The sequence below is a fragment of the Lupinus angustifolius genome, chromosome LG14 (genome assembly GCF_001865875.1).
Source record: "Lupinus angustifolius cultivar Tanjil chromosome LG14, LupAngTanjil_v1.0, whole genome shotgun sequence".
Classification (NCBI taxonomy): domain Eukaryota; kingdom Viridiplantae; phylum Streptophyta; class Magnoliopsida; order Fabales; family Fabaceae; genus Lupinus; species Lupinus angustifolius.
This window is the reverse complement of record NC_032022.1, coordinates 15,983,764-15,996,182: the sequence shown is the minus strand read 5'-3', so window position 1 is coordinate 15,996,182 and position 12,419 is coordinate 15,983,764. Positions and strand designations below refer to the sequence as shown.

At 34.4% G+C, this 12,419-nt stretch overlaps 6 protein-coding genes across 7 annotated transcripts in view; 3 read left to right on the top strand and 3 right to left on the bottom strand.

Annotated features, from left to right (window-relative positions):
- On the top strand, nucleotides 162-2,646 carry LOC109326438. The gene is made up of 2 exons (XM_019559123.1): nucleotides 162-728; nucleotides 1,797-2,646. Exons 1-2 carry the CDS (start codon nucleotides 279-281, stop codon nucleotides 2,568-2,570), a joined length of 1,224 nt encoding a protein of 407 aa, XP_019414668.1. The 5' UTR covers nucleotides 162-278; the 3' UTR covers nucleotides 2,571-2,646.
- Nucleotides 1,278-12,419, bottom strand: part of LOC109326439 (24-methylenesterol C-methyltransferase 2-like) — a 23,575-nt gene continuing 12,433 nt past the window's right edge. Inside the window, exon 4 of one of the 2 annotated variants that reach the window (XM_019559125.1) lies at nucleotides 1,278-1,288. The gene's annotated coding sequence lies outside the window, so the exon portion shown is untranslated. Of the gene's footprint in view, nucleotides 1,289-5,481; nucleotides 5,493-12,419 lie in introns of those variants that run through there. The other variant, XM_019559126.1, reaches the window with a different exon arrangement.
- Nucleotides 3,295-3,805, bottom strand: LOC109326446. Its single transcript, XM_019559134.1, has one exon. The coding sequence runs from the start codon at nucleotides 3,766-3,768 to the stop codon at nucleotides 3,505-3,507; it is 264 nt and encodes an 87-aa protein (XP_019414679.1). The 5' UTR covers nucleotides 3,769-3,805; the 3' UTR covers nucleotides 3,295-3,504.
- On the top strand, nucleotides 4,720-8,181 carry LOC109326434. The gene is made up of 4 exons (XM_019559118.1): nucleotides 4,720-5,687; nucleotides 5,948-6,120; nucleotides 6,504-6,727; nucleotides 7,291-8,181. The coding sequence occupies exons 1-4, from the start codon at nucleotides 4,937-4,939 to the stop codon at nucleotides 8,033-8,035; spliced, it is 1,893 nt and encodes a 630-aa protein (XP_019414663.1). The 5' UTR covers nucleotides 4,720-4,936; the 3' UTR covers nucleotides 8,036-8,181.
- LOC109326444 lies at nucleotides 8,588-9,961 on the bottom strand. Its single transcript, XM_019559132.1, has 2 exons — nucleotides 9,779-9,961; nucleotides 8,588-9,369 (listed from the first exon to the last, which is right to left on the bottom strand). Exons 1-2 carry the CDS (start codon nucleotides 9,904-9,906, stop codon nucleotides 9,162-9,164), a joined length of 336 nt encoding a protein of 111 aa, XP_019414677.1. The 5' UTR covers nucleotides 9,907-9,961; the 3' UTR covers nucleotides 8,588-9,161.
- On the top strand, nucleotides 10,475-11,049 carry LOC109326445. The gene has a single exon (XM_019559133.1). The coding sequence runs from the start codon at nucleotides 10,539-10,541 to the stop codon at nucleotides 10,857-10,859; it is 321 nt and encodes a 106-aa protein (XP_019414678.1). The 5' UTR covers nucleotides 10,475-10,538; the 3' UTR covers nucleotides 10,860-11,049.

Below are 12,419 nucleotides of genomic sequence, written 5' to 3'. Positions count from 1 at the left end.
AAAAACATGAGTTGTCTAATTAGGTGTAACTCCACACTTGAAAAGTGTGATTTTTCTGGGAGTGATAAAGAGGGTAGGCGAATCATAAGATTGATGAAAAATGAAGGCAAAAATACACATCTTCCTTAATATGCATCTAACCATAAACCATGAAACCTTATAACCAATCATTCTCACCAAACTTACCATACACACATTATTATCTCATTACCCTTTTCCCTTCATATGAATCATATTCCTTTATCTATTATCACATAGCACGTGACATATGAACTACCATGCATTCTTCTCAACACATGTATTCTCTCTCTCATCATCGCCATTGCCGATTACTTTTTCTCATCGTTCTCTCTCTTTCTTCTATCATATTCTTCTCTCTCGACGCATCTTTTTCTCCCTTCTTTCTCAATTTTCCTTTTCGCAAGGCTGGGAATTTGGTTTTCGATAAGGATGAGTTGATTCGGTCCAGAATTGCGGTGTGTTTGGTTGGTGGAGCTAGAAGGTTTGAACTCACTGGACCTTCTATATTGGATATGGTGCTTAAGGAGTATCCTAATTCTGATCTTTTTCTGCATAGTCCGTTAGATAAGAATACGTTCAAGTTTTCGTTGTTGAAGTTGGCGCCGAATAATGTCGCCGCCGTTCGACTCTTCTACCCTGCACCGTTGCCGGAGAATCAGTCGTATGTTCGAGTCCTCACCGCGCAGAACTCGCCCAACGGAATCCAGGTTTCATGCTTTTTCTGTTTTTTCATTTATATTTTGTTTATTTACATAGATATTAATTCAAGAGAAAAATATTTATATACAGAGTTTTTCAAAAATCATCATTATCTTTAGAAGAGTAATATAAATGAAGGTTGGAATATGTGATTAAATCTTTATATTCTTAAATCAAAAGCTTAATGTATTTTTTTAATCTAAACTCTTAATTGTATTTTTTGTTCCATGTGAGAAATTTGTCAAATAAATGATATATTGATATATATCACCATTTCTAATTGTAGTATGATTTTTTATGCTTTGACATGTCATAAAAAATGCAGCTTAGTTAAAAAATGTCGTACCTATTGGATATTTATTATGTTTTTTATAGTAACTTTAATTCTAAGATAAAGTTAGATAATATAAAGCATACTTACTTTTTCGTTATTTCTTTAAATAATTGATACTGCTTCTTGGTGGAATTTGAATGAGTTACCTATGCAGAGTCTAGGGTATAATGTATTCTTTTCTTCTTCTATCCTTCCACAAAGTCCATTAAAGACGGTATCTACAAAAATTCTTTTCTTCTGCTTTTCATATTCGTAATTCCACTTTGAAATTTTGATTCTAAAAGGAAGTGAAAAACTTTTATGCTACATCATGGTCGTGTAAATATATGAATATAATTAACATACAAGTTTGGTCCAAAAAACAAGTCTAATACTATACTTAATTGGGAGTTGAAACTGAGAATTGGGGTCACATCGTTAGGTAGGTTGTTGTAACTGCGATTTCCCTCTTGCCCCTTGCTTTAAGTATTCCTTTCTCAACTTCTGCTATTATTTGCTAAACTACTAAAGCATAAAGAGGAGGGTTTATTTCTAAATTCCAATTATATGTGCATTTTTTAGTTATAGTTTATCCACTCATTATTTAAAAATATAATTATTATCATTACTTCCATTTCTTAGATATGTTAGTGAAGATATCTTGAGATAAAAATGGTATATAAAAATTTTGTGCCAATTATTTAAGAAAACGAAATTAAGTAACAAATAACTGACCACAATTTAACTTGATTTGTGCTTTTAGGGGCTTCTTCAATATTTCAACCTTGTGGAAGGATGTTTAACTATGATAAAATCACATCAACAAAAGAACAACTTCACCTATGATTGGATAATCAGAACAAGAGTTGATGGGTATTGGAATGGCCCATTGGGCCCTGAAAATTTTGTCCCACGCCACTATCTGGTTCCACCTGGATCCTCATATGGCGGACTCAATGACCGTTTAGGCATTGGTGACATCACAACCTCAACGGTGGCCCTAAATCGTCTATCTCTGATTCCCCAACTAGATTCTCTAGGCTTCGAAGAACTAAACTCTGAATCAGCCTTCAAAGCCCAACTCACAACCCAAAATATAAGCTACGTCACAAAACGACTGCCTTTTTGCATCGTTTCGGACCGGAGATATGATTTTCCGCCCGACCGGTTTAGTGTCCCGGTCGGGTCGTTATCGAGCCCCGGTCCACTTAGTGGGGCTAAATGTAGGCCATGCACGCGGATTTGTCATGGCACATGTGTTAATGACGTGATGGTGAATCTTGACAAGGATTGGAGTTGGACACATTATGAAAATGGGGCACTTGAGTTGTGTGACGCACGTGAGGAATGGGAAGATGGTTGGGAGAAGATTTTTGATAGACTTGTTGGGAAGAAATTTGCTAAAGCTAGGAAGAAAGTTCACTCTATGAAATTTGATGAATGTGTTGAGGATTTGTTGAGGTTCAAAAAACGAACTGCATATTGGGATGCACCTTCTGTGGAGGATATATGTAAATTAGGTTTTAGTGAGTCTTGAATAATGTTTCTTTTATTTTTGTAATTAGGCTTAACTGCACTTCAATACATCCAATACTTCTTAGTTGTTGTTTAGAAAAGATGGCAACAATTACATATTGATATATATATCAAAAGTGAGTTTAGTTACTTCTATTGCTGAAATTTTACAATCAAACACACCCCATTTGCTTCTCTAAACAATATAACATTATTCAACAATTATAATAAAACAAAAGTGTTTGTTTTTGGGTGATCATAAAACCAATCATTATAGCTTTGAAATTATTCATCCGACTTGCTTTAAGCATAGCTTTTCCTTTTTGTTGTATTTTCCCTTCCTTGTATTTTTTTATTTGAATGGGTATTGATATTGTCGATTGAGAACGGAATGTTAAAGCAGCTCAATTTGATAAATGATTTTTGCATAAAAAATTGATTAACATATCTCAGAACATTAATTTGACAAATAGCCCTGTTTAAGTCACTTAATGTTAATGGTTTAATAACAAACTTCCGGAATTTAATAATCAACTTTAGAACACTAATTTGACATAAGGCCCTGTTTAAGTCGGGTAATGATGGTTTAATAATAAACTTGAAAAAGAAAATAATCTAAACAAAATAAAAACACAAGTTTATAATTGGCAGAAACTTGACAGATTAAAACAAACATTTTTTCATCATGAATATCACAAGACGTAGCCAACACATGTATTAAGGTGATAAAAAGAAAACCAACTTAAAAGGCTATAGTGACACTTAATACTATTAAGACAGCTATATTTTCTTACTAAATCATACCCACAAAAATATAATATATGTCACTTATAAACCAATCATCAACGAATAAAATATCATCTTGACATATATCATTTTATTGTGGCTAGAAGGATTAATACGAAGATTTAGTCGGAGGATATATCATTTTACTAAGATGATGATTATGATATATACTACTGAATATAAGATTGGCCTGTGATATCAATATCTCTGTCCCCAGATGAAGGTGGAGGATTGAGATTAATCTTGATAGCATCCTTATCAATAGGACCATCAGCACTCTGAGTCTCACTTGCTGGTGCTGCTTTTCTTTGTTTTTCAGGTTCTCCCTTCTCTGTACCATACATTCCACCACCATAGGCACCATGTGTTACTGGCTCCATCCTTGAGATTTGTGGTCCTTCCCCTAGTCTTTGCTTTTCTCCTTCCTTTTCCATTCCTCACTTCTATACTATGCACTTTCTTTTTTATTGTTTCACTGTTGCTACTTGCTACTTGCTACCACTTACTCCTCTTGCTTTATATACATCTTCATTTTATCTTCTAAGTTTGACGAGTGTCCTTTTCTGTTTGCGTGGCAATATATTGTTAGTGCCACGCAGCTATGTTCTCTTCAAGTAACTTTCACCCCTCGGAAATGCTTACGTAAAGACGAAACCATGTAGAAATAACTAATAAAATCCTGATAACATATTAATATTTTATTTTTAATTAAATTTAATTTTAATGATAAAATCAAAAACTCTAAAATGTATTTGTCTACAAATATAACGTGTTACATGTATCTTTATACAAGTTTTTTTTGATGGGTTCCATATCCTGGATTAATTAGAGAAAGCAAGGCCCAGTCTATAATGGGCTGATAAATCTGATCCATTATTGGGAAGAATTTCCCAAATAGTCCAATACTATTCTCATAATTCTAAAATACCATTATAAAATAAACCATCTCTGGTTAAAAATAAATAAATTATGTCTTCCGGCTACTAAAATCATAATATGTGTCATATTTAATTATTTTTTACAAAAGTATTTTAAAAACTAAACAAAGTAGTACCTGAAGTAGATAAATTATCTCATAAGAAAATATTTTATTCTCTTATATTTATCTTACTCTTCATTTTACACGTAGACATGATAGTATATAAATACTTATCATTAACAAGACATTGATATAATAATGTCCGATTTTACTAAAAATGTCCTGTTTTTTTAGAGTAAAATGTGGTAGAGAAAATGCCTCGAGTCAATATCAAGTACACGACACTATGGTGCTAAAGTAACACATGTCATACTCCCCGAAAAAGCTCGAACTACCTTCAACAAAAAAAATAAGTATACCCAAAATCGGAGTAACAATTATTAAAAAGGATACCAAAAAGTTAAGGGCTCTAGATACCCTGCACAGTTGATGTTATTGGTCCACTCAGCACTCTCTCTGCACACATTAATTTAGCTTCAAAAACAATGATCAAATCCATCGGTTACGGAATCCTTTCGAATCATTTTAGTATTTTCAAAATGTTGAATTCTAACGTCAACTCAAAAATCTGGAACCGTCATATATACTTTCTTCTTTCTCATTTTTTGAGAACCATATGAATAATGGGTTGCAACACTTCAAAATTTGATGCAATGTCTCTTTGCCGTGAACGTTGCAAATTTGTGAACCAAGCACTTAGCCAAAGTTGCATCCTCGCTGATGCACACGTCAAACACATCGAGTCCCTTCAAACTCTTGGTTCTGCTCTTTTATCGTTCTTTACTCAATTTGAAGAAACTCATGTTTCATACGATACACACATACATTTCGTTTCTGATTCAGAAGCTCAAGAGGATAATAAAGAATTGCAAATTTCTTCGCCTTGTGATGACGTGGCTTTCATGAATTACGAGCAGACTCATTGCGCTTCGTTTTCACCGCCACCTCCTAATCGTGGTGGCTTTTATGGTTCAAAACCGCCGCCGCCGCCACCTCCGACAAGTTCAGTTTGGGATTACTTGAACTTTTTCGAACCGTACGAGAGATATGAAGTGACGTATAATACAAATCGTGATAGTTACATTGAAAACGTAACAGAGGTGAGGGAGAAGGGAAAGGTAGCATGTGAGCGAGTTCAGAAAGGTGAAGAATATGATTTGAGGGGAAAGAAATTAGTCTCTGAGAAAAAGTGGAAGGAATCAGAGGAATGTAGCAACAGTGACTCCGTGAAGGTTGAATCGAAGAAAGTTCCGTGTGAGGCTGCGAAAGAGATTCAGATTCTGTTTCAGAAAGCATCAGATTCGGGTAAACCGATTTTGGAAATGCTGGACGTTGGAAAATTCCATTATCATTCAAATTTTGCATTTAATCAAGGTAACCATGAGTTTCAGGTCTTGTTACTGCAATTATGTACAATTCAAATTTCAAAGCAAATGCGATCAATCATCAATGTAGTTGTAATTGTATCTGTAAAACAAAATAGCAGTGTAGTTCATGGAAATCGCAATTGTGGAACTAATTTAAACCATGATGTTAGTGTTACTGTTGTAATTTTTTTTATTTCTGAAATTCTATTCTGTTGAAATTGATTAACTTAAATTAACTAATAAACTTAAGATTTTTTGGATTTTCAGTATCATGCAAGATGATGCAAGTGTTTACGCCGTCAATTCGATCTTTTTTTGGATTGAGAATAGGAATTGAGGATGAAGTAGTTGATAAAGACAATGACAACAGCTATGGGAATCTTCGTTCTACTCTGGATAAGCTATGTATGTGGGAGAAGAAGTTGTATCATGAAGTCAAGGTATAAAGCATTTTCCCTCTCATTTTTTGAAGGAAGATTATGACCATGATGCCCTGAAATGATTCAGTATATATATTGTGAAATTATGAACCCAACAATATGAAATTCGATAGATTTCAATATTAACTTGATTTGGTAACTACTGACCTCAAGCTTCTTCAATTAAACAGTGTCTGATTTTTGATAGTGTACATACAAGTTTAGTTTCATATTTCCAAGTGTAGGAAGATATGTAGTGTGTCTGGTTTTTTAGTCTCCTTTTGGACATGTCACTTTTACTAATATGTAAATATATCCTCTCTTTATTTTTACCAATACAAATAAAGTGTTAAGGAGTTTAGGAAGAAATTATGTGACAATAAACATTTTCCGTTTTTCTTCAGGCAGAGAAAAAATTGCGCATACTTCATCAGAAGAAGTGTAGGCAGTTGAAAAGTATGGACAAAAATGGTGCCGATGCAGGCAAAGTTGAAACTGTTCAAACTTCTATTGGTCTATTAGATACAAAAATGAAAATGTCTATCCAAGTAGTTGACAATATATCCATTACCATAAGTAAGTTGAGGGAGGAGGAGTTATGGCCACATATCAACAATTTTATTCACATGTAAGTCATATTCAAAGTTTCTTTAAACTATGTTTATACCAAATTGTTGGAACCTCTCATTAGTATTAGTAGCTGCAGTCACGAATAATGACCTTAAGTCTTAATTGTTCTGAAACTCTTGAAAGTGTCTTAGGTTTTTTCTTCATTTTTTCAAGCCTGTTATTTAGCTGAAATGGTGTCTTCACTCATGGGATAAAGTTGGGTAGATATACCTCGCTCAGACCTCAACAAAATAAAAAAAATGTGAGGTCTCGGGGAGCCATATCTAACTAACCTTAACCCATAAGTAAAGAGATCATTTCTAGAAAATAAAAGGCTTGAAAATGAAGAAAAAAAACTAAAAACTATAGTTATGATAGAGTAGTGTTATTTGTTCAACTAATTTGTAGATCTAATATGTAAATATAACTTCTTGGAAAAATGAGATAACTAGACATCGATTCTTCTCCTTATAATGTAGAAATAACATTATTTTAAAAAGTGTGATTGAATATTAGTGATCCATATTTCTTCCTTGAAAGTATGTGACAAGATTGTTATTTTCTTTTGGTTTTAATTTTAAGGTTTCTTAAAATGTGGAAAGATATGCAAGAATGTTATAAGGAAATTGCTGAAGCCAAAGCTTTAGATGCTTCTACATTCAATAGAAAACTTAGCAGCGGTCAAATTGATGCAGCAATAAAACTAAAATCTGTGCTACAACATTGGAATTTAACCTTCTCAAATTGGATTCATGCCCAAAAGTCCCATGTGAAAGCCTTGAATGGTTGGCTAGTAAGATGTCTAATGTATGAGCCTGAACAAGTACCTGATGATTCACCTCCACTTTCCCCACACAACATTGGTGTGCCCCCTGTGTTTGTGATCTGTGACAAATGGACAAGGGTAGTGGACAATATCTCAGAGAAAAATGCAATTGAAGCAGTAAATGGATTTATTCTAAGGGTGAGTGAGCTATTGGAAAAGCACATATTAGACCTTCAGCAAAAGTTCACATTGGAAAGGGAATTGGAGAGAAAGGTGCAAATCTTGGAGAGGCAGGAGCAAAAAATGCAAAAAGTGGTGCATGCTGGAGAGAGAAATATAGTTCCAAACCCAATTGCTAGAGAAGAGAGTGAAGCACTGGTACAAAGGGATGTTGTGCATCATGGTGATTTTTTTGATATCGATGGCATACAATCAGATTTGAAAATGATTTTTAGTGCCATGGAGAGGTTCACTGCGTCCACTGCTCAATTATATGAAGAACTATGCCAACAAATTAAGCTACACAACCCTGTTTTGGGAGAATCCAACAAAATTCTCTAGTTCTTTACTGTTTTGACTGGATTATTTATGTAGGATTGAGGTATTTTCCTCCGAACAAAACAATGCAATTTAAATGCTGGAGTATTTATTCACTCTGATTTTATTCGTTTTGTAAATAATCCTATAAAGAAATTATGGACATATGAGTAGAAGTAACAGCAAATACTCTGAAATAGACTTCTAGAGGATTCTTTGGAAAAAACTAAAGAAGTATAACACAAATTGGGATCTAAATTGGACACTCAGTTTGGTTGGGATGGTTGTAAGTGTTGTGGTTATCACAGGAGACATTTGGGGTATACTAGAATTGGGCGTAAAGATTCACTTCTTTCATCCACAGTAAGAGCATGCAATTATATTATACTCAATCATAACCATACAACGGCAAAAAAAAACATCCATGGAGGTTGATTTGACAACATTAGCAAGGGTTTCATGGACAATTAGTGATGAAATTGTGAGGAAGCTTCACCTGTAGATATAGATTTCATCCAATGTATTCTAGATATAGGTGTCATGAATGAAATATTGGAAAACTTTAAGTGAAATGTATGCAACTCAAAATGAAGTTAATAAGCAGAACCGGCCAACAAATATTCCAATACAAAATCACGAATCTGCCAGGTCTCAAGACAGGGATATTTTCACATTTCATTGCTCAAACTGAAGTTACCAAGGGTACATTTTTTCATACAAGGCTGAACACCAGAGAAATCAAATCACAAAACAAGTAAAGCTCCAACCCTTTGCACCAATAGTAACCACTAAAAGTATCTTGCACATATGTCATCGCTCAAAAACTCAATTGTTGCTTGCATCAGCTGCACTAATATACAGAAACGTGAACAAGCGAAAAGAAATGGCAAATATATATGGGTGTGTGGCAAGTCCCTAGAATTACTAAGCTTACACCACCTCTGATAATGATCTACATCAACCATTTTTAGAAGCTTGTTTTGATGCAAAAACATCATTTACATACTTTAATTGACTTACTGTGAGTGGAACCAGGAGTTAAAGAATTCAGTGATGAATGAGAGGCCTGGTCAAGCATGGCCAACACCCTGTTCCAGTAAAGGTGGGCAGAGAAAAGGAAGTAAGCCTAATATCAAGACTTGGTACGACATTACATCGATAACGGAAGAAGCATCCTTCGTTTCTTTTTCTTCGCCAGTCTTACTTGCTTTGTAACTTTCATGCATAAAAGTAATAGCACTGTGATGCAGACTAATATAAAAGCAAGTTGGTTGTGCTTAAAGTACAAAGAGACTACTGAAAAAATCAGAAACGCTAGAACCGCAATTTCCCATATGACAAAGACCACAACATCAACCCTGCACCATAATTAAGAAGAAACAGAAGCCATCAATATCATGGCATTATGTTGTCCAATAAGCATTAACAAACAGACCTAATCCAACTAAAGACGCCATAATGCAAGCATTTTAGCGCTAAAGTAAATCATTCATATGAATGCAACTACGCAAAAGAGTAATCAACCTGAGTAAATAAAGACATTTGGTCTTAATCGAGATTGAAATTGCTCAATGTACCTAAATTTTGATTTAAACTAAGGCAGTTAAACAGCATGATGCACCCCCATCTACGATAAAAAAAATGGGCATTCAAATTCTCCAATTATAACAATTACCAAGAAATCATTTGATAAAACTTAAACCTGAAAACAATTAGGATATACATGATACAGAAAGATAATCATTATAAGAATGAAAGATCGGGTACCTTGAGGTAGATGATGTGAAAAAAGAAGAAGAGGAAGTGGAAGAGAAGAAAGAGACAGAGGCCCAATCATGTTTTGATCGAATCTGATACTGACGTAACTGTTCCGCCAGATTCGATCTTGTTATCATCCTCTCTCTCTCTTTCACCTTCACCTTCACCTTCTCCTTCTCCTTCTCCTTCTCCTTTCAATGGTGTGCTTTTAAGGGACCCACCTCTCTCTATATATATATAATTATTCAAGTTTAACATCTCAAACGGGCTACTCTATGTTCAGGCCCAATTCAATAACCACCTCTACCCATTCAAACCATTCAATATTTTCTAATTTTAAATCTAATTATTTATCCATTTTCTTAAACTCATGTTATGGACATAAGAGAAATTGGTTGAGTAGTGTAAGGTTTCACTAGATCTTAAGATTAAAAGTTTAACTCTTGAAAGCAATATTTATTAAGAGTGACAGCTAGAGCTACACATTTCATTTAGATTAATTTTTTTTTAAAGTCAATAATAACTGAAGATAAATACAGATGATACAATAACAATGTAAAAAACTCTCATAATTAATATATAAACCTTCTTCTTTTATAAATTAACAATATGTTATAGGTCCCCAAGATCAGTAAAAATAAAAATAAAACTCTAGAATTAGTTTTAATTTGTGTCAAACATGAGAGTAAAAATAGTAGAAAGCAAGCACATATGAATGAATTGAAAACATCTTAAAAAAAGAAGAAAAAAAGGAGAGAGTAGTACATCCATGGCTTCCTCCTCAGGCTCGGGCGGCGCCGCCACAAATACGAAGCAGAGAATAGGGTTTTGGGCGAATGCGATGAAACGAAAGGATAGCTACATTCAATTTATCGCTATGACTGCAATTTTGATGGTAAGCATGAAATCCTTGTCCCAGAAATATCGAGTCCATAGCCTCGAAGAAGAAACCTATACTCTCAGGGAAGAGAACCATTCCTTAATCAATCGTATGAACAATATCAAGCAATCTCTTCTCCACGAAGCTTCTCTTGACTCCACTGGCATTTTCGCTTCTCGTCTTCGCCATCTCTTCGGTGAAGAACATTGATGATTCACACCCCTTTCCCCTTGTGAGTTATAATAGGTTTATTCTTCTTTTTTATGCAATTTACTATGTGTTTTTGTTATGTGAACCAATGTGACTTTTTAGACATGCTTTGTTCTTCTGCCAAAACTCTTTTATTTCTGATTATTGTTAATAAAAGGAAATTAGACTAATGAATAGTCTTTGAGGGTGATTTGTCCTTGCTAGAATGAATTGCCATATTTATGGTGTTGTATTGTTTCTTCGCCTTGTGGTTCATGTTAAGTTAGTGTTTCATAGTCTTGTTAGAATGGGACGAAACATAGCGTAAGGTTACTCTTTTTTAGTACTACCAAAGGTATCCTCACCTTTTGGATAAGGATCTAATCCCTTCTGCGGTTCGTGGCTGCCCCTCCCAATAAGTGTGGCTCCCTGGAATTGAACTTTCAGCCTTTGGGATCCAGTGGGGCTTTACACTACTAGACCAACATCTTGTTGGTTGTAAGGTTACTCTGTTGACACAAATGATGTTGTTCAGAAGCATATAATTATAAGCTGATTGGAAGCTTATAAACATGACATGTAATTAGAAAGTATAACATTTTGGTTTTACTAATATAAGCGGAGTTTATGAGGCATACACCCAAGCATGAATCCATCATCGTAGAGGCAATTACATCTGTGAGGAATTTAATTTGATTGATAATAGGAACAATTTAGTAGATCTGTCTTTCAGTCAAAAACTGAAAGTATAGATAGTTCAATCAAAGACACGCCGGGATTCAAGTCAAGTGTCTTATACTCCTAGTCCTTGTCCAATATTTTTCAACTCTTCTATGTTTTCTGGATTTGGTTAACTCATTGTCATAGTTTTGCCTTTATAACTATTTTCTCATGTGATGTTTGAAAACCATTAAACATACCCTTTGATTTGCCTTGCTTTCCCAATTGTCTGATTAGCATAGGAAGGTTCCCTCCGGTTCCTCTATTAGTAAATTTGATGCAAAGTAGCTCAGTGGCAATATGCAATTAGAATGAAGTCACTGAACCACAACAGGTATTAGGCATAGACTTTTAACTCACTAGGAATGGATTTGTATATTTCATAGGAAGTCTTGGGTTTGAAGTTGAACCTTACTGAAGTTCTTGAGCAGTTAGTCCAGTACCTAATATAGATATAATTGTTGGATTTATTCAAGTGTGAAGTCTCACATTGGATATGCGGGGAGGAGTGAAAGAGTTTATAAGAAGGAAAGGCCCATGGAACTAATGCGTTAAGGTTTTGGTTCAAGACGTGGTGTCTCACTTGTGACTCTTCACTCTTCCCATACCCATGTAACAATGGAACTCCCTGGCAGTGTTGTGAAACCCGAGCCGGACGTCAAACCGGCAGAGGTCCCGTATTAGGTTTAACCGGTTTAAACGGTTAAACCGTCCGGTCTGACCGGGTGATTTCGTACATAATTAATAATTTTTATTTATAAATATATAGTTATATATAAATGTAAAACTTTATATAGTTAATAATTATGTATAATTATATTGAAATAATACCTCTTTATCTTTTTTTGGACCGCAGTAAAA